Here is a 20,495-nt window from a genome sequence, read left to right as displayed (position 1 = left end):
AACAAAAATATATTCATAAAAGTTTATTTTCATCATCAGCTTAATATTTCTCCTGAATTACTTTTATTAAGGCCAATGACATTTTAAAGAACTGCCAGATGCCTAGTTGCCAGTCTCTATAATTAGAACAGACAAGCTGTAGCCGGATTAGCAATGGAATTGTCTATTTCTCTAACACCTGAGAGATTGGTGTCCTTTTATTTTTTTTTCAAAATATAAAAGGTTCATTCTTCTTCAGTAGGATTTGACTTGTAAATTTTCATCCTGACAATATAATAAAGTTTTTTTTTGTCATTTTATACCAGCAGTGCAGTTTTAAAAATTATACTAAAAGACATCTAGTGGCTGTGAATGAGAATTTCTTCAATGTTCAAAGAAAAAACTGAAGTCACTTCAGACTAAACTGCTAAAATGTGTTTCACACTAAAATACAGGAAAAGTAACACCAAGTAAGATGTATTCTATTAATTCTACCAATTTGATATTTGCTCTGTAACCAGGACAATTCTGTTAGATAATAACATTTTGCATATATATAAAATGACTTATCATAATTTTATTTTAGCACTGCAAGTAATTCCATTCTCAATCACTCCTGTAAAATATGAGATTATTCTGCAGTAACACCATAATCAATGGTCTGCACTAATACAGTGCACCTGTCAAAAACAGTGCAGCCACGCTATCCAGGTTAATTTCCAGTATCATGGAATACCATGAATTAATGGTATATATGAATAATTGGGCGTCATTTACCTGAGTCCAGATTTCCATAAGATACGGAAACTATATTTCTGCGGATTGACATTATCTAAACAAAAAGACTAAATCACCTTGTTGGTTTGTGTGCATACATCATTCTACACATGATAAGAATGAGAGTGACCAAAGAAAAAATGGTTTAAAAATTAGTGGCCAAAGATAAAATGGTCTGAAATTTTTTTGTGACGAGGAATCTTGTAATTATAGCACTTTTTAAAATCTGCAGTGAAATGCAAATACTTCTAGGCCATTTCAAATGGGTGGAACTATTAAACTTCAAGTGGGTAGAAACATTAGTTTTCCCTTTGGTTAACTCTATTACCGTCAAGACTGTGAACCAATGCATTTGTCGAACTTCACCAAAGTGACTTCAGCAATTCAGTATTCAATGTAGTTAGAGCACATAATGCAGGATGAAGTCCATATCAACAACAGAACATGACCTTATTGGATAATGTACATGCAGAGCGAAGCAAAGGACTACAGCAGTGATTCATAAACTACTTTCCAATGTGACCCCATTTTAACTCTCCACCTTTTCAAGGACAATTAGGGATGGGCAACAAAACTTGGCCTTGCCAGCAATGCCCACATCCATGAATGAATACATAAAATGAATAAAATGAATAAAAAAAACTCTTCAAAGTTACCGTGACCCCAAACCCCAGCAAAAATAAAGCAACTTGGTAACATTTAGTATATAATTATTTAAGTTTGCGTATTATAAATCAACATATATTAAATCATATAAATATGAAAATGTTTTTAAAGTACTTTGTAAAAATATATTGTTTTATACACTCATGTAGATTTCAGCCAATTTCTCCATATTCCCTGGTGACAGAAGACCCTTTTCCCCTCTGCACATACATTATATTCTTCCTCTATTCCACACCACACATCTCTCTTCCCAAACCTCTCCCCCGCCACTTACTCCGAAGCTTCCCAACCTCCTCTCCCCACTCACTTGGCACTCCCTCTTTCCAATCCTTCTGCCGCCCCCTCCCCTCCCGCCAACGCCCTAACTCACTCAGCAGCCTGGCCTTTCCAACAGCCTTACAGCAATACCACATTGCCCTGGGGCCCCTTCATGGCCAAGCCACTGTGACTGAAAACCAGCACTGATTCAACACAAGCAGCCTAGGTCCTCCCTCACCCCATCAAATCTCATAGAAACTAAGTGACTCCCCCCCCCCCACTGCCAGCCCAACCCTGTGGAAACTGGGGCTCCACTGCGCCCTCCTCCTCCTCCCACCAACTGAACCCTGTGGGGACTTGGGCTCCACTACTTCCTCCCCCCACTACTGCCAGCCCAATCCTGTGGAGACTGGGGCTCCGCTGCTCCCTCCTCCTCCTCCTGCCAGCTGAACCCTGAAGAGACTTGGGCTCCACTGCTCCCTCCTCCTCCCACCCTACTGCTTGCTGAACCCTATGGTTTCATCAAGCAGCCAGCAGAAGAGCACAGCCTCCCTGTAGATTGAGTGGCAGCAGTAGGGGTTCAGGCATGAACTCCAATGGGGCTGCCCACTTTGGAGCTCACCAAATGCTCCCAGACTTCAGGCACCATCTGAAAGTACATGAGATTGAGGTCCAGTGTAACAACAATCATAGTGAGGTGGAAGCTGGAAAATCCTTTCCAAGAACAGAATTCCATACTCTGAAAAGTCACAATTCACCAAACAGCAGAAATTTCTCATCCTTGATATTACAGTATGGAAAGAAACTTAATTTTAACCTTGATGTATTTTTAAAAAAGAACTTAATCTGAACTAGAGTGAACTTGTATTTTCACAATCAGATTCTCCTCTGTATAAAATAGTTTTAGACATACAACAGATCCTGTCTTAAGTAGTGCTATGATTTTTATCAATGGCCATTAAGTATATATCATCCACTGTACACAGAAATCTTAAGTAATCAAGGAATAGTTGTAGACCTAATATATTTCACTGTCTCTGAATCTATCTTTGGTTAATGAAAATTGACTTAACTGAAATCCCTCTGTAAGGCACCTTTTGAGTATCATTGAAAAACAACCTGCCCACTGTTGGTTATGTGGTCACATTAACCTTTCAAACACAAGATAATATTAATCTAGAGTGACTGTTAGTTGTCTCTACACATTTGTGGTGTTAACTGACCCAAGTGTTTAAAAGCACAGTAGAAATGTCATTATAAACTGGCTGATTGGGAAAAGCAACAATTCACAAGTCATGATCAGGCTTGCATAATTATTAACCTACATTGTTATTCGGGGGTGAGGGAAAAACATCTTATAATCAAAAAGGTGAATGTTGGAATATCTGGCATCTTTTAAGGACTGGAGCCTGTCCAGGGCACAAATGCCTTTTCTTCTCAGCTGCTGGCTGAGGGATCAGGTATATGTATGAAAACGGATTTCTGTTATTTACTGCAATTAACCCCACCATGGAAAATACAGAGTTAATTAAAATCTGATTTTACTTGTGCTAATTAGATGTGGTGAATTTGAAATAGGTGTATTTCTAATGAAGATATTAAAGATTGCAAATAGATCCGTTGAAGTTGTTTGTTAGAAAAGGAATATCCGCTATTTGGATATTAAGTTTGCGTTTGAGATCCAAGTGCATAAATATCCTATTTAAGAGATTGGTTTATATTGAAATGTATCCTCAGATTAAAAACAATGCATTACTCTTTCTCTGTTTTTGCCATCATATCATCTCAATTCTGTTACCATGTTAAGCCAGTTTTGACATTCCTCATACTGGAGGGACAGGAAGGTGACCAAGGCTTAGTGATTTTTAATTTACAGAGCATGTAATGGGAATACTGTGAGGAGTAGCGACATGTGTCCCCATGTCATTTATTCCCACTTCTTAAAATTTCATTTCTGACATAGACTGTATATTGGCTATGTTCCGAAAAGATTTGCATTGTAAAAAAAATCCAGCATTTTGGTATGGTTTTTGTGCTGTGGCTTTCAGTGAACTTAGCCAAAATAGAAAACCCAACATGAAAATAACCTTTTTTTTTAAAGAATTTCAGTTCTGCTTGAGCTCACATTGGAAAAATATATAGTTTTAAAAAATGCATTAAAGACACCGATCTATGATAGATTGTGGGAGGAACAGTTATGAGAGGCAGATGGCACATCACCCATCAAAATCTCATGATAGGGTTGTGTCAAAAGATACTTCTGGCAGCTTGAAACCATTTCCACCTCAGGAAGAAAACATACCAAGGTAAATTTAGGAGTGCTTATTAAAATGGAGGGTGGAAAATTCCAGTCCAGGGGAAATCTCAGCAAAAAATATTTTAAGAGCCATATTGGACCAAGAAGTCGTTAAGAAAAATGTTTTGCTACAACTTGCCTGTTGAAAACGTAATACTGGCCTGTTAAAAATGATCTTCTGAATTAAAAACTATGAAAGCGGATGTGAGACCATTAAAACAACTTTAAAAAACGGTTATAAAAATCACTTTCACAGTTCTGCAAGTTGCAGTAGATATTAATTTATTTTCCCTACCCATTTTTTTTAAACTGCTGCTGTGAGTTAGTTTGGGAGTAGCCTTCCACACTCTTCTGCTTGAAAAGCCAATTACGCGCACTCAGAAATGGACAGGAATGCTAAAAAAAAACCTCGGGTAGGCCGAGAATCCTGAGGGAGCTGCACACTAAGCCATTAGGTATGCATGAGCGGACAAGCAGAAAAGGAGAGCGCTGTAGCTTTTTAACTTTGCCCAACAATGCAGCGCCAGCACGGGGCTCGCCCAGCCCATCAACCTCGCTTTTCATATAAAATAAAATAACGAAATGCGCCAGAAATCATCAGGCAGGTTGCAGGATATGGTGTCTCGTGTAGGGAGCAAGACCATCCGGGTGAAAAGGAAACCTGATCAGACAGAACAAGGCTCCACAAAGCTGCCCTCGATTACATCTCGTCACTGACAACAAGGCGCCATTGGCCCACTTCCACCACCGTACTTTTCAAAATGAGCACACACAATAGGGGCACTGACACTTTTTTTTTCCAAAACATACTTCATATTTTCCCGTCTTTATTATATAAATATCAGCTTTTTAACGTTTACTGTAAGAATATAAAACGTTTAAGTATCATTTACAAATTCACATACAGTACAATTCAAATATAGGTTGATCAGCAGGATATTTTTTCCCTTCAGTAACTAACTGCCTGTCTATGCATCATGGCCCTGACAAGCATTCAATCCTCGGGAATCGATGATTCTTCACTTGACGTGGTCGCCCTATTTAAGGTAGAACAGGCTTTAATCATTTCTGAAAAGACGGGGAAAAATAAGTCCCCCATAACTGTTATAAGTGTCGACCGAAAAGAAAAAACCTGTACAGCTGCCAGATCAAGGCGTCTAGATTCCAACTTCAGTTCTTTTTGTTTCCTTTGCATAAAACTATAGTTCGGTGGTTTTTGACTTGGGTGCAGCCAAGTCTACGAAAACCAGCGTCATGTGTGCTTCATAGATCCTTTGTAAAAATGTTTCCAGCCAACTTTATTTTCATTTCTTTTTGTCCACAAAAGGGTAGTAACGCTGTAGACCAACCAGAGGCGGGGAGGGAAAACGTTGCTCTAGGGACAGATCTTACTGTGTAACTCCTCAATTTCAGGGCACAAAAGAAAACGAGGTAGCCTTGAATGTGTCTATCAGCAATATGCATATCATCAAAACAAAGTATGAACCAGATTCCAGAAAACAGTGACACCGTCAAAATTACTTGTTGTTTTGCTGTGAAAACTATGTTGAAGGATGGGAATACTGCAACTTATTTGATAGCACGGTGTGGAAATAATTTGCCGTATAAGTTACAACAAAACGAACACCACTGTTTTAAAGTCATACTTTTTTGGAGGAATAAAACAACTGAATACTCCTGTTTTGACAGCAATGGCGGCGATTCTTAAGTGTTTGTTTTAAACAAAAATTTTCACCTTACTTTTTCACTTTCAGTCATCTGCCAGAGTCCCAAGTTAAGAACTTTAAGGCAGGGCAGTTGCGTTATTCTTTCCAATCCCCGTTTGGTGATTTTTGTGCAGCCATACAGATCAATGCCCGTCAGCTGGGTCAAGTGGTCAGCTATGAGCTCCAGTCCTTTGTCTGTAATCCGCACACACTGGCCGATATTTAGGGTCCTTAATTCGTGCATCTGCCGGGCCATTTTGTTGATGCCGTCATCACTTATGTGGCAGGAGCAGAGGGAAAGCGACTTGAGCTGAAACAAGCCTTGCGCGATGTAAGCCAGGCTCTGGTCACCTATCTTATCGCAGAAGGAAACGTCCAAGCCAGTCAGTCTCAAGCTGCCCATGGCCAAATGCATGATGCCAGTGTCGCTGATGTTATCACAGGACCTCAGGTTGAGACTCCACAAACTGGTCATGTGTGATAGGTGCAACATACCCGCGTCTGAAATCCCACCGCAGAAACTCAGGTTGAGCACCTTGAGTTTGGTCAGGCCTTTGGAGATGTGTTTTAAGGAGAGATCCGAGAGTTTCTGGCAGTCTTGTAAAGTCAGATACTCCAGGTTTAAGCAGCCTTCCGCAGCGCTCCTGGTCATGCCTGCCAAATGGCCGATCCCTACGTCTGAGACATGCCGGCAGCTCCTCAAATTTAGGCTCTTGAGTCTGTGCAAGCCCCAGGCAATGAGCAGAAGGCCGGTGTTGGTGATGTTGCTGCAGCCGCCCAGCTCCAGCACCTCCAGGTTCTTGAGATACTGGGCGATCCTGCCCAGGCTGCTGTCGGTGATCTGTTTGCAGAGGCTCAGGTTCAGCACGTTGAGGGACGGAATCTCCTGCACGAACGCGTGTCCCAGGCCGATGTCTGTCAAGTTGTAGCAGCCGCTGAGGTTGAGGCTCTCGATGTTGGGCATGCCCTGGATCACATAGCTGAGGCTGCGCCGCAGGCTGAGGATCTGTACCCGCCTGATGCCCCTGGCCTGCAGGCTGGGGAAAAGGGAAGGGTTGGCTCTCCTCAAATGCAACTTGGCTTCGACCCCCCTCCAGACGGATTTGTGGTAAGCAGCGTCCCTCCAGGCCGCGCACACTTGTGCCGCTCGCCCTTTGTCCCGCACGTCCAAATAACTGAAGATCATGGCTAAAATCTCCGGGAAGAGACACGAGATGTGCGTCTCCATATTTGTGACCGATTTCCCACTGGCCCCCTCTATCTTTCTCCCTCTGTCTCTCTCCCTTTTTTTTTGGCCAATCGATCAATTCGCGATCCCCGGGACTGCGTCACGTGACCCGCCTGCTGCTGCTGCTGCTGCTTCTGCTTGCGCAGTCGGATTCAAACTGCAAAACCCGTCGGCGCATCAGAAAAGCAGCTTCAAAACTCTGGCCTCTCGGCCCAAAGGCACGGCTGACGATGCATTGTCATCCAGGCTTGCATTACTTTAAATTGCAAAAAAAAAAGCCAGGCCGCGGAGTTTTTTTTTAATTATTACACCCACGCCCGCTCCTCCTCCTCCTCCATCGGAGCTCCTCGCTCTCACTCTCACGCCTGCAGCCCGAGGGCTTCCTGCGGCCTTTGTCTGATCTTTTCAAACCCACTTGGCAGGCGCGCAGCATTTTCCATCGCGGGGGTGTCCCCGGAAATTAAAAGCAGAAAAAGAATCGCACTGCCAGGACTCCTACCTCCTGCTCTGTTTAGGAACAGGCCGACTTACTATTTTGACCCATTCGCTTTTGTTTGACGGAGAAACATAAATGATTGGAAAGTTGAAACAGTATGTCTGCTGTGCTCTGACTCCCCCCGCCGTTCCAGCCTGCAGTTGGTCTCGCCCAGATGGAACGGTAAGAATCGTTCCCTAGGTAACCAACTTCTTACAATTCACTTCACTTTACATTAACCCTGTAGTTGCTGGTGTATAGGAAAAGCTTCTCTCACATGGAAACCCCCCAAATTACCAATGGGACAGCTAATTGCTCACTTCCCATTGTCAAATTATTTTCTGTTTAAATGAAAACTAACACTCCCGAGTTAAAAGACGATAAATGGATCAAATGCTACAAATCTAGATTCATGAATCAGTCAGCAGCTCTCAGTTTTTCTAGTTTATTTTTTGTTACATAAAAGACACTTTGCACAGCGACCACACAACCACAGTGACACGAATCAATGCAGCTAAAACTGTGATCCCGAATTTTGCGTGGAAACCTACTTATATGGTTTTTCTGCTCTTCGCATTTCAGACTTTTAAATTCTAATTTTGGACGCGAATCTACTCGTCAGATGAGCTGCATATGGAATGTAGCTAATGACATGTTCTGAAGAAAGGCCACCAGACCTGCAAAGTTTTCTCTGTTCACAGATGCTGCCGGGCATGCTGAGTATTTCCAGAATTTTCTGCTTTATTACTTTTAGTTCCTAGCTACAGTATTTTTACCCGAAATAGGACACACATTGGTACAGATTTACAACCCCGGAAAATTAATCAAGATTACATTTTCCTTAATTGATGCAATGGGTGTTGATTCCCCCTCTAATTAAACACCATATGTGTGTCGTTTTCCTTTAACTTTATCAATTGTGATTTAACTAAAACAAATTTGTATCTCATATCAAATAATTAGTTTTCATGATATCTTGAGCTATGTCACGCACTTGTATTGTTCCTGGACATATTACCAGAGATCACACAATAAAATCGTCTTTTTTGTTTGAAGAAGCGACGCCGCCGCTCCTTAACTCCAGACAATATATAAGAAACACGTTGTGATTAAGGTGTGAAACTATAGCCATGTTGTCATTATGAACACTCGCTAACATCAAAGAGTTAACTTAAAAAAAGACTGGAGACGATGAGCAACCTTTAAAGGGACGGTCGGGGGAAGAAGACTGCAACCAGTGAGATTGTCTATCAGAGCTCGTGTGCGACACCTTCAAATTGGCCCGAGGACGGAATGACAAGGGGAATTGACCATTTGTGCAGGACCAGTGCATAAATAAAAATACAAATGACAAAATGAACAATGCCTGTAGCCTAATGATTGCGGTACATTCTTATCAGTGTGTTCCATACATATACGTATGTGACAACATGTTGGGGGGGTGGGCAGTTGCAGTAGATGCAGCTAGTGCGCAAGTGTTCACATGCTTTTGGGATTACAGATTTTTTAGGGGGCAGTAAAATGCAAACATAAGTTTCTCACTGTATTTCCCATAAATTCGATATATACATATACAGAGCGCAATGCGAGTAGGGGTTTACATAAGCAAATGCTGAATGTATAGGAATGTATTTTCCAGTTAATCTCAGTAATGGTTCAGGTGGTTTATTCAAGCCTTATTTTTTATTTTTACTTTAATGTAATGAATACAGACTGTCTCCCTCTCTACTTCCCCTGCCTATGGGAGAAGGTGACAAATGTCTGTCCATATGTCATATATTAGTGACTATAAGAAGAAACCACACTAATTCATGAATTTTGTCTTTTTTGAAGTTGTTACTGTTAATAAACTTTAATGGGAATAAATAATACACTGCCCCCTTTGGGTTGTCCTGGATAAGCAACATCTCCAATTTCAAAGGCGGAATCTTGCTGAGGCATTGGGATCTCATTTACTGGCTGGAGAACCAGTGAGAGAATCTCTTTTTGGGAAGGCCAATTGAATCATGAGCCAAACAGGCAGTGGTGAGGCCAGCAGCAGGCCTTTCTCTGGAATCAAGACCCTGTGGCTGAAAGTCTTGCCCACCAAGAGCGGCAAACCAATCAGGGGCCAGCAGCTCTCGTGCTCAGCAGTGGCACTGGGGAGGCCATGGCTGCTGCTGGTGTTGGAGCTTCAGGATTGTGGAGCGCTCCAGGGAATTAATGTGGGGCAGGGGGTGGTGGTGGTGGGGGGGTGGGGGGGGGGGGGAGGAATGTGGTTGCAGAGAGGGCATTGCATGGGGGTTGGCAGCAAGGGCAGGGGGTGACATTCAGCGGGCCCCTCCCCCACTGATGTCCAGTCCCTCAATCAGGCACTGAGTGCCTTTGATTGAGGGATCCCCAATCTCCAGGAGGTGACAAGTCGGCTGTACTGATTTAGTTGCCGTGTACGGCAGCAGTGGTGGGATGAAGCCCTTACGTGGTCATTAATTGGCCACTTAAAGGGCCTCAATTGATGGCGGGGCAGGAAGTTTGACCCACAGCCCTTCCCACTCAGAACTTAATTCTGCAGAAACGGGAAGGTGCGGGTTCAGGTGTGCCACCATCCTGCCTTATTAAATGCACTTCCCACCTCCAAACTCACCACCAGAGAAAACTGAAGATTCCACCCTAAGGGTTGGCTAACTCATGTTTAGTATTATTGGTAATTTTACACTTGCCAATTTTATACTAAAATCTTAACAAACAAAGTTATTTGGAAACAATAATATACTAATCTTCCTATTCCCTCCTTATTAAATTAGGATATGTGTTACACTTTTGTTTACACTATTGTTTTAATTTGCTGCACTTAAACCAAGCTAACATTTGCTTTACTTTGGAATTCGTTGCAAAAAGGAAATTACCAATGTTGTCTCATATAGCTGGGTGAAATGTGGACTCATAAAACATTTGAGGTGTAGAGAAATTTCTGAACAATGTTAAGAAATAGGAGCAGAAGTAGACTATACAGCCCCTGGAGTCTATTCTGCTGTTCAGTGTAATCATTTGTGACCCTTTGTCTCAACTTCACTTTTCTGCCCACTCCTCATATCCCTTTATTACCCTGAGAGAGCAGAAATCTATCTCGGCCTTAAATATACTCAATGATAAAGCAACCATAAACCTCTGGGTAGAGAATTCCATAGAAATTGGAAGAAATTTCTCCTCAGCTTAAGCCTAAATGATCGACCCCTTAACCTGAGAATGTGCTCCTCTGTTCCAGATTCCCCAGCCAGAAGAAACAACCTTTCAGTGCCTATCTTGTCAAGCTCCTTCAGATTATTGTATGTTTGAATGAGACTACCTCTGATTCTTCTAAACTCAAGATAGTACATAATTTACTCAGCCTCTTATCATAGGACAACTCTCTCATCCAAGGGGCCAATCTACTATATCTTGGCTGTACCATCTTCAATGCGAGTCTATCATTCCTTAAATACAATGTTCAAGCAAAGGAAGCCTTCACTTATTCAAAGCATTCACTATATTGCTAAAGAAATAAAAGGTTGATTTCTTATGCAGGTTTAAGACATGGAAGGGAGCTAATTATGTAATAGAAAACAGAATTTCTATTCCTTCCAACAAAAAAATGTTTTCCTTCAAATGTTATGTTAATAGCTATTGGCTGCATTTGATTTTTGACTAATTGTAAGAAAGAAATTGTAGACTTTTTAATACGGATATATTTTGCTTGGGTGCACTCACGCCATGCATTAGAAAGTGCTTATGCTTGAGTAAGAACATGTGACTAGAGATTCCCTAGCTACTTATTTGTAAGAAAGGAAGTCTTGCACTGGATGTCTCGAAGTGCTTTCCAGCTAGTGAAGTACTCTTTGAAGTATGGTCACCATTGTGATGTAGGAAACATGGCGGCCAAACTGCGCACAGCACACATTAACAGCAATGTGATAATGACGAGATAATCTATTTTTTTGTGATGTTGATTAAGGGATAAAAATTGATGAGGACATCAGGGATGATTTCCCTGTTCTTATTTAAAATTGTACCATGGAATCTTTTGTATCCCTGAGTAGGCAGGTGGGGCCTTGGTTTAACAGTATCTCCAACAGTGCAGCGCTCTCTCAGGACAATGCTGGAGTATCAGCCTTGAGTTTTGTACTCAAGCCCTAGAGTGGGACTTGAACCTGGAACCTTGTGACTCAGAGATAAAAATGCTACCAACTGAGCCGCAGCTGACGGTGATCCTATGATTGTTAACTGTAAAAAGCTTTGGAACCTGGGAAACATTCAACCTTTCTAGTGGAAAGGCATAGTCCTTGGGTGAGATTGGGCACCCTAATACACACTGATGCTTAAGGTAATGTGGCTCCACAATAAATTCAGTCAAACCACTTTTACAGGTTTCAACAAAATACAACAAATCTACATCAGATCATAAAACTGCACTCCTGTCTCCCATGGCTGAGTTGGTAAAGGCACTGCTTGGTACTCAATTCATTTCATTGTCCCCATGGATGGGGAGGGGAGAAATTCACCAGTCTTTCTGTTCCTAATTGATGTCTAGTGACCCCTGCAAACAAGTGTGCTTGTGTGAGAACCACAAGAACAGCCTGGTAACTAACATTCACTGATTAGCCTTATGAAATGATTGGCCACATTGATTTACTACTGGACAGTTGTTGCTTGAGAAAATGTACAGCAAACCGAGTTGCTATATTGAGGAGAGGTTAAGGATAGAAATTGGAAGAATAGTTGGTGGGAGATAATGCAAATCTAAAATAATTTTCAGTTAACTTTTGAAATATGTGTTTTTTTGATGATGTAGTAAATATCTCGCTATCAGCATCATAACAGTGACTATACACTTCATTAGCTGTAAGCGCTTTGGAATGTCATGAGAGGTGCTTTATAAGTGGAAGACTTTTTAAACTCTATCTAGCCTATCTATATCCATCAATAACTCACACAGCCAAGATATTTACAATAATGGAGTTGCTCACCATAATGTATTCAAGTCAAGTCGATTTAGCAACCTGATACACTGTCATGAAACATTGGGGTGTCTGCCCATTTGTTACTGCACCCCTTGGCATACACACCCAGTCCTTCTTCCTCACCTTCTGGGTGCTGGAGATTGTGGGTGTTAATATTGCTACAAGATCACACTTTTAACAACTCCATTGCAGGCAAGGCCAAATTAAAGCCCACAGCTTCTTTTAAAATTAAAGTTGCGACTTGCTTACTTTCTTCAAAAATGAATTCTTCTATGGTGTCTTCTTTAACTATTCTCAAATGAAAAGAAAAATGTGCAAAGTATCTTTAAAAATAATTCCTTACAGACTAAAAGTTCTAGATTTATTCATCAATCGTTATTGTTGTTATTCCTCCTCCTCCATATCCCTTAATCTTTTCTGATAGTCTCCTGTGTTGGGGTTCCTGGAATTCCATGTATACCACATTCACACAATTTGTCCCATCCACCTTAAGGAACTCTTATCAGGTTTGTTGAGCACAATATTCTGAAAACCATATTGGCTAATTCACCTGCAATGCTTCTCTTTACGCTCTCGCACCATTACCTCTGGTGTTTTCCAAGGATCTATCCTTGACCCTTTTTTGTTTTTTAGCTACAAGCTGCCAGCAGTAATGCCATCTGAAAGCATAGTATCAGTTTCCATATGTATGCTGGTGACATCCAGCTCTACCTCACCATAATTTCTCCTCTGTCTTTAAACTGCCACACTGCTCATATGACACCCAGAACTGGTTGAGCACAAACTTCCTATAACAAAACACTGGGAAAACCAAAGCCATTGTCTTCAGTCCCTGTTACAAATTCCATTCTCTAGCCATTGACTCCATCCATCTTCCTAGAAACTGTTTGAAGTAGAACCAGACTGTTCGCAATCTTGGTATCGTATTTGCTCCCAAGATGAGCTTCTGAACACACATCGAGGACGTCACTAAGAGCGCCTATTTCCATCTGTATAAAGCTACTGCCTCAGCTCACCTGCTGATGAAACACACAACTATGCCTTTGTTACCTCTAGACTTCACTATTCCAGCACATCCTGGCTGGCATTCCACATTCTACCCTCCGTAAACTTGAAGTTATCTAAACTCTGCTGCCTATGTCCTAACCAAGTCCCTTTTATCCATCATCCTTGTGCTTGCTGACCTGCATTGGCTCCAGTTTAAGCAACACTCTTGATTTTAAAATTCCCACCCATGTTTTTGAGTCCCTCCGAGGCCTTACCCCTCCACATCTCTTTCTGGAATCTCCTTCAGCCCTACAACACTCTGAGATATCTGTGTTCCTCCAATTCTGGATTTTAATTGCTCCACCATTGGTGGCAATGCCCTCAGCTGCCAAAATCCTAAACTCTGGAATTCCTACCTTAAATCTCCTTGCCTCTCACCCTCCCTTCCTCTAAGACTCTCCTTAAAATCTACCTTTTTGACCAAGCTTTTAGTCATCTGTTCTAATACTCCTTACATGGCTGTGTCATTTTATAAAAATATAATGTTCATGTGAGGAGCCTTGCTATGTTTCACTACATAAAGGCACAATATAAAGTACAAGTTGTGGTTATAGCTGATATCAACTGATACTGTAATTACATTTGATCTCAGTAACCTTTAGTGAATAGTGAGGTAAAAAAATCAACTACTTTTAATCACTATCAAGCAAAACATATGTGCTGCTGAGCATTAGGTGACGACATGATTGAAATTGGCTCTAATTTGGTCCATGGTGGATAGCCTGCTGACATTAATTGTCAAGGATCACAAATGACCAATGACATGGACAAAATTTCAGGTGACTGACTTCCATGAAGCCATACACTAGTAAGAAATCAGTGCTTTAAGGAAAAAAGGGGATTAAAATTAACAAGGAAATACAAAATAAAATGGGTGTTATTTCCAATTCATTGTATCTTCAATGAAGTGACACCATAATAAACAGACAAGCAGGAATTGAAAGCCTTTTAATATGAAGCATAAATCACCTATTAGTGGCATGGATTTGTTTTTTTCAACTCCCCCCCCCCCCCCCCCCCCCCGCCCTCTTTACTCACAGCTATGGATTCTGCTGAGATACAGCTCCATGATTAAACAGACAGGAGTTTTAGCAGGCTATTGACAATGGGTGGGAGGCACCACAACGGAATGTGATCTTTTCCCCTTTCCCTTGCCTTTGTATTTGCTTTTCAGGTGGTGAGGGAAGGATGTCAGCCTCTGGACAGTAATCAGGAGTGTGAACTTTGGCTAATTTTTCCATGCCTTAGCCTCAGGTCAGTTATAGTACCCCAACACTCCATTAGTGAGATCAACAAATTCATTAAAAATAAAGGATTGAACATGAAACCTTCCTAGTCTGTATTATCACCACACCATACAAGGTATATACCTATTGAGTCCTTGGAGAAAGTACTTTAAAAATGTTGTGATCTTGTAGCTTTACAAATTATCATCTCTTCTTCCCTCTACACAGTCTGTCCCAAACCATCAGAAATTTGAAACAGCAGCAACAACCACTTGTATTTATTTAGAGCCTTTAATGTGGGAAAATTTCCCTTCAAATGATGTGGTGGAAAGCAGCTAGATGCCAAGCTAAAGATGGAGATATTATGAAAGGCGATCAAACATTGGATAAAGAGGTGGATTTTAAGGACAGTCTTAAAGAAGGCGAGTAAGGTGGTGAAACATGGGTTTGTGGATGAAATTTCAGACACTGGGGCTTGAGGCTGATGGCATGGCCAAGGAGAGGCAAAGGGGGAGGGGTAGGCACACTGGTGTCATAAGAATAGAAATTAATAGGCGGTGGGGGGAGGTTATTGTACCAGAAGAGTTGCAGAGAATGGAAAGGCAAGTCCATGAAGGAATCTGGACTTAGTAAAGTTGACAAGTTGGCCATGAGTATGGGTACAAAAGTTTATATAGAAGATAGAGTTTTAAGGAAGGCAGTGAAATCAATGGAGAGAGGACATCCATTAGATAAAAATTAAAATCGTTTAGTGTGAGGAGTTGCATGGTGCAGAGTCAGGTTGGAAAGAAGGGAGGACATGTTGGGAAGAAACTTGAGGTGATACTGGGGCTAGAAGTGAGATTAATGGAATAGAGTTAGTTGCTCAAAGGAGGAGATGATGCTGAAGGGTAGGAAGACAGCTCAAGGTATGATTTGATGGTTTCGGCCAAGCCACCACTGCACCACTTTGGACAAGGTAGATGGTGGAAATTATAGCATAGGTCAGAGGCTTCAGTAATGAACCGTATTGCCATCCATGAGCTAAGTTTCAGTCAAAGCCATGAATGCTAAATTAGATAGTACCTGAAAACAAGTGCAGGAATTGTGATGTGTGATTAATCCATGCCTGTTGATTGCAACACATGCAGCTTTGTGCTCCAACTTTATGCTGTCTGCTTGTTTCCATGATCCCTTCATCCAGACAGTGTTAACCATACTGTCTATTCATTGCCCAGATAAATCAGCCAGGGCCAGTTTCGTAAATGGCTAGCACAACTTAAAGCTGCTCTGTTCCGTTTAAAGCTAGCACCTTTAATAAAGGAGATGCATTATGGCTGGAGTGGGTACTGGGAGTCATGGTTTAAGACGGGTGGGGAAACCCCCAGCCCAGGTGCCAGATCTGGCCTGTTTCATGTTTTCATCTGGCCCGCAGTGAGACTTCAAAACCCAGCCCCGACCTCCCCTCCCACCAACCACCCACCTCCACCCACCATGTGCTGCACTCTGGGCCAGCCACAATGATGTTCTGACACCTGAGCCTCAGCTGCAGTCACCAGAGGCCCAGGCTGAGGGGAGAGAATGAGGTCCGAGATCCAGGAGCAGGAGCACAGAGCAGGGATGGGAAGCTGCAGGCTGCCAATTGGGTGTTGAAGCGTGAGTAACCCGAGGCGGGGGAGAAAGGAGCAGAAAACCCAGCTCCATTGGCAGCTCACCACCCCACCCCCTCCACTCCCTCCCAGCTCATTAGTGTCCCAGGACAGGGGCTCAGCCCCTGCAGACTGGGAAAGAGGCCCAAGCTGCAGGCCCAGGTGCAGCCTCGGACTGGGAGTTGACCAGAGCCTTGGGTTGTTGAGTCACTGCCCTGGGCTGGTTTGGTGTGAGACAAAGTGGGAAAGGTGAAGGGGAGAGAGAGAGAGTGTGTGTATGGAAAAGGAAAGAGAAAGAGAGACAGAGTGGGAAAGGAGAGGGAGAGGGAAAGAGAGTTTGGGAAAGGAGAGAGAGACAGGCCAGGATTTTCTGTGCCCACTGGCATCGGGCATATTCGGTGGCGTGAGCGGACAATCTGGTGAGAGAGCCAAAAATCGGTGTTATGACGTTGTGAAACCAGTTTGTGATCGACTGCTCAGTCCATCGATGGCAGGCCGTGTTCCCAATCGAACATGGGGAACCTCATTGTAATACATCAGCATATCATTATAAGGCCAACCCGCAGGACTCATCCCCCTGCGTTGGATTGTCCACCCATGCCAATGTGTTTCACAACAGCATATATAAGTCATGCATTTGGCAGGCTGCACTTCGCTCAAGACTTCAAGGTTTGTTTGCCTACCTTGCTTTGGTCAGCATTCGCAGTCATCAGCGCCAAGCTTCACAGACAGCACCACATCACTTTTAGGGGGGCTCAGGGGCAAGTCTCTACCTGCCAGATACATGGGTGGCTTTTCAATGGCTGCTGGGCTAGGGCTTGCTTGGGGAAGGGGGAGAAGTGGCCTCAGGCAAGGGAAGTGGCTGCAGGACGAGGGCTGTACTGGGGGAGGGGTGTATCCCGGGGTGTGCGTGTGTGGGGGCACATGTTGGTCTGTGCATGTGGCCTCAAGATGGTAAGGGCTGAGGAGGCAGTCTCCAGAGGTGATGAGGACAGATAGATGTGTGAAGATATGTGTGTGAGAATGGGTGGTGATGTCATTTGAGCTGGCAGTGAGTGAGAAGCCAGTGAATGTGTGATGGGCTTGAGTGTGTGAGTTTAGAGCGATGAGATGGTTGCTGTACCCTGGCTGCACGGATGAGGTCATTCATCCTCTATCTGCATTGGATGGCCAGCCTCTTCTGTGCAGCTTTGGCACTGATCACCACTGCCATAGCCTACCAAGCCGGAGTGGTGATGTAGCTGCCCCTCCTGCACCCAGAGCGGGGGTAGAGGACAGCACAGTGGGCCTCTACTGTGTCCAAAAGGCGCTCGAGGGCTGCAGTCTTCTTGCCTTTTGGAGCCGTGTCTTCTTTGTTGCAGCCCTGGTTTGGAAGCACTGAGTGCGGCTGTAGTTTAAATGTGGTGCTGGCTTGATGAAATGGCGAGGTGACGTCATGGCAGGCAAATCGGACCCCACCCGCCAACGAAACAGGGTGTATCCTGGGAATGTATAATTAATGCGGTGGGTTTGGGACAATACAGCGTGAAAATCCGCCATTGAGGCCGAAGGGAAAAACATTGTTTCTCCCACCTGCTACCGCACTTAGTGCATATCTAGGACGATTCCGACCACGGAGTGAGAAAGGAGAGAGAGAGACACACAGACAAAGTGGGAAAGGAGAGAGAGGCAGAGACAGAGAAAAGCCAGTTGTGAATAGCAACATCATCAGTGCCAGCAGACATAACAAGGCTTGTTAAGGAAAGGCAAACTCGACCATCGCATTAAAACAGTGGGTGAGTTGAATGTTTCTGTATTCTCTGAAAAATCAACTTAATTTATTTATTTTTAATGTTTGTGTGGCCCATGACTGATTTTGTCTATGTGTGAGTGGCCCTTGGTAAGAAAAAGGTTCCCCACCCCTGGTTTAAGAGAATCTGTTCTGGATTCTGTCCAGAGGCTGCTTTCTTCTCCCCCATCATGTGAAAGCATCACATTTTGTTGTGGTGCAAATGGTGCTGAACATTGTGCAATCATCAGTGACATCCCACTTCTGACCTTATGTTGAAGGGAAGATCATTGATGAAGCAGCTGAAGATAGCTGGGCCTAGGACACTATCCCAAGATACGACTACAGCAATGTCTTAGGGTTGAGATGATAGGCCTCCAACAACCACAACCATCTTCCTTTGTGCTTGGTGTGATTCCAACAAGCGGAGAGTTTTCCCCGATTCCCATTGACTTCAGTTTTGCATGGGCTCCTTGATGCCACACTCTGTCAAATGCTACCTGGATGTGAGGGTACCACACCTTACCTCTGGAATTCAGCTCTTTTTGTCCATGTTTGGACCAAGGTTATAATGAATTCAGGAGTGGATTAGCTTTGGTGGAACTCAAGCTGAGCATTGGTTGCAGATTATTGCTAAGTGCCACTTGATAGCAATAACATCTTCAATCGCTTTGCTAATGATTGAGAGTAGACTAATGGGGAAGTAATTGGCTGGATTAGATTTCTCCTAATTTTTATGGACAGGGTATACCTGGTCAATTTTCCATTTTTTCAGGTTGTAGCTGTACTGGAATAGCATGGCTAGGGGTGCAGCTACTTCTGAAGCACAGGACTTCGGTGCTGCAGCAGAGAAGTCAGGGCCCAAAGCCTTTTCTGTACCCAGTGCCTTCTTCCAAGTTGTGTTCAATATGGAGATATATTGATTCATCAGCTGAGGGTTGGTGGTAGATGGTAATCAGCAGATTAGCAGGAGGTTTCTTTGTCCATGTTTGAACAGTTGCCATGAGCCTTCATGGAGTCCTGAGTCAATGTTGAAGACTCCCAACTGGGCTGATGGTCATACCCAGGGATGGTGATGGAAGAATCTAGGATGTTGGCTGAAAGATATGATTCTGTATGACGATGTCAGGCTGTTGCTTGACTACCCTGTTGGATGGCTCTCCCAATTTTGTCATGTCTCCAGATGTTAGTGACACATAGAAACATAGAAAATAGGAGCAGGAGTACGCCATTTGGCCCTTCGAGCCTGCTCTGCCATTCATCATGATCATGGCTGATCATGCAACTCAATAGCCTGCTCCTGCTTTCTCCCCATATCCTTTAATCCCTTTTGTCCCAAGAGCTATATCTAACTCCTTCTTGAAAACAAACAATGCTTTGACCTCAACTACTTTCTGTGATAGAGAATTCCACAGGCTTACCACTCTCTGGGTGAAGAAATTTCTTCTTATCTCAGTCCTAAATGGCCTATCCTGTATCCTCAGACTGTGACCCCTGGTCCTGGACTCCCCCACCAAGGGGAACATCCTTCCTGCAGCTACCCTGTCTAGTCCTGTTAGAATTTTATAGGTTTCTATGAAATCCCCCCTCATTCTTCTGAACTCCAGCAAATATAATCCTAACCAACTCAATCTCTCCTCATATGTCAGTCCCACCATCCCAAGAATCAATCTGGTAAATCTTCGCTGCACTCCCTCTATAGCAAGAACATCCTTCCTCAGATAAGGAGACCAAAACTACACACAATATTCCAGGTGTGGTCTCACCAAGGCCCTGTATAATTGCAGCAAGACAGCCCTGCTCTCCTGTACTCGAATCCTCTCCCTATAAAGTCCAACATACCAATACCATTTGTCTTCTTTGCCAACTGCCAGTGAGGATGGACTTTGCAAGCTCTGGGTGTGCCTTTGTCTTATCTGGTGCTGAACTCAATGTGAGGTGGTTCAACTAGTCTTATTCTTTTTTTTTTAACCCTTTTGATGCAAGTCTGTCACTTGCTAGGCCATTTCAAAGAGCAGTTAAGAATCAACCACATTGCTGAGGGTCTGGAATCACATATAGGCCAGACCAGGTAAGGATGGCAGAAATCTTTCCCTAAAGGACATAGGGCAATTAGAATCATAGAAAGATTACGGCACAGAGAGAGGACACTTGGCCCATTGTGTCTGTGCCGGCTGAAAAACGAATCAGGTAGCCTAACCCCACTTTACAGCCTTTGGTCCATAGCCCTGCAGGTTACAGCCCTTCAGGTGCATATCCAGACACATTTTAAAGGAGTTGAGGGGTTCTGCCTCTACTGCTCTTTCAGGCAGTGAGTTCCAGGCCCCACAATTCTCTGATTGAAAACATTTTTCCTCACCTCCCCCTCTCATCACTTTAAATCTATGCCCTCTAGTCAAAGTAAACAGGACCTTCCCACCCACTCTATCAGGCTCCTCACAATTTTGTACAACTCAATCAAACCT

General features: G+C 43.2%; 2 protein-coding genes across 2 annotated transcripts in view; one reads left to right on the top strand and one right to left on the bottom strand.

The window, feature by feature from the left end:
- wnt5b (wingless-type MMTV integration site family, member 5b) overlaps positions 1-20,495 on the top strand; it is a 147,231-nt gene that overhangs the window by 63,207 nt on the left and 63,529 nt on the right. The gene's annotated exons all lie outside the window — the stretch shown is intronic.
- Positions 4,787-7,191, bottom strand: LOC121293378 (F-box/LRR-repeat protein 14). Its single transcript, XM_041216406.1, has one exon. The coding sequence runs from the start codon at positions 6,908-6,910 to the stop codon at positions 5,708-5,710; it is 1,203 nt and encodes a 400-aa protein (XP_041072340.1). The 5' UTR covers positions 6,911-7,191; the 3' UTR covers positions 4,787-5,707.

Source organism: Carcharodon carcharias, chromosome 21 (assembly GCF_017639515.1).
Source record: "Carcharodon carcharias isolate sCarCar2 chromosome 21, sCarCar2.pri, whole genome shotgun sequence".
Taxonomy (NCBI): Eukaryota; Metazoa; Chordata; class Chondrichthyes; order Lamniformes; family Lamnidae; genus Carcharodon; species Carcharodon carcharias.
The sequence above is the reverse complement of the archived record's forward strand: the minus strand, read 5'-3'. Positions and strand labels throughout refer to the sequence as shown.

Excerpts from the sequence above, each read along its gene's own strand:
- LOC121293378 (XM_041216406.1), bottom strand. The coding sequence starts at position 6,910 with ATGGAGACGCACATCTCGTGTCTCTTCCCGGAGATTTTAGCCATGATC.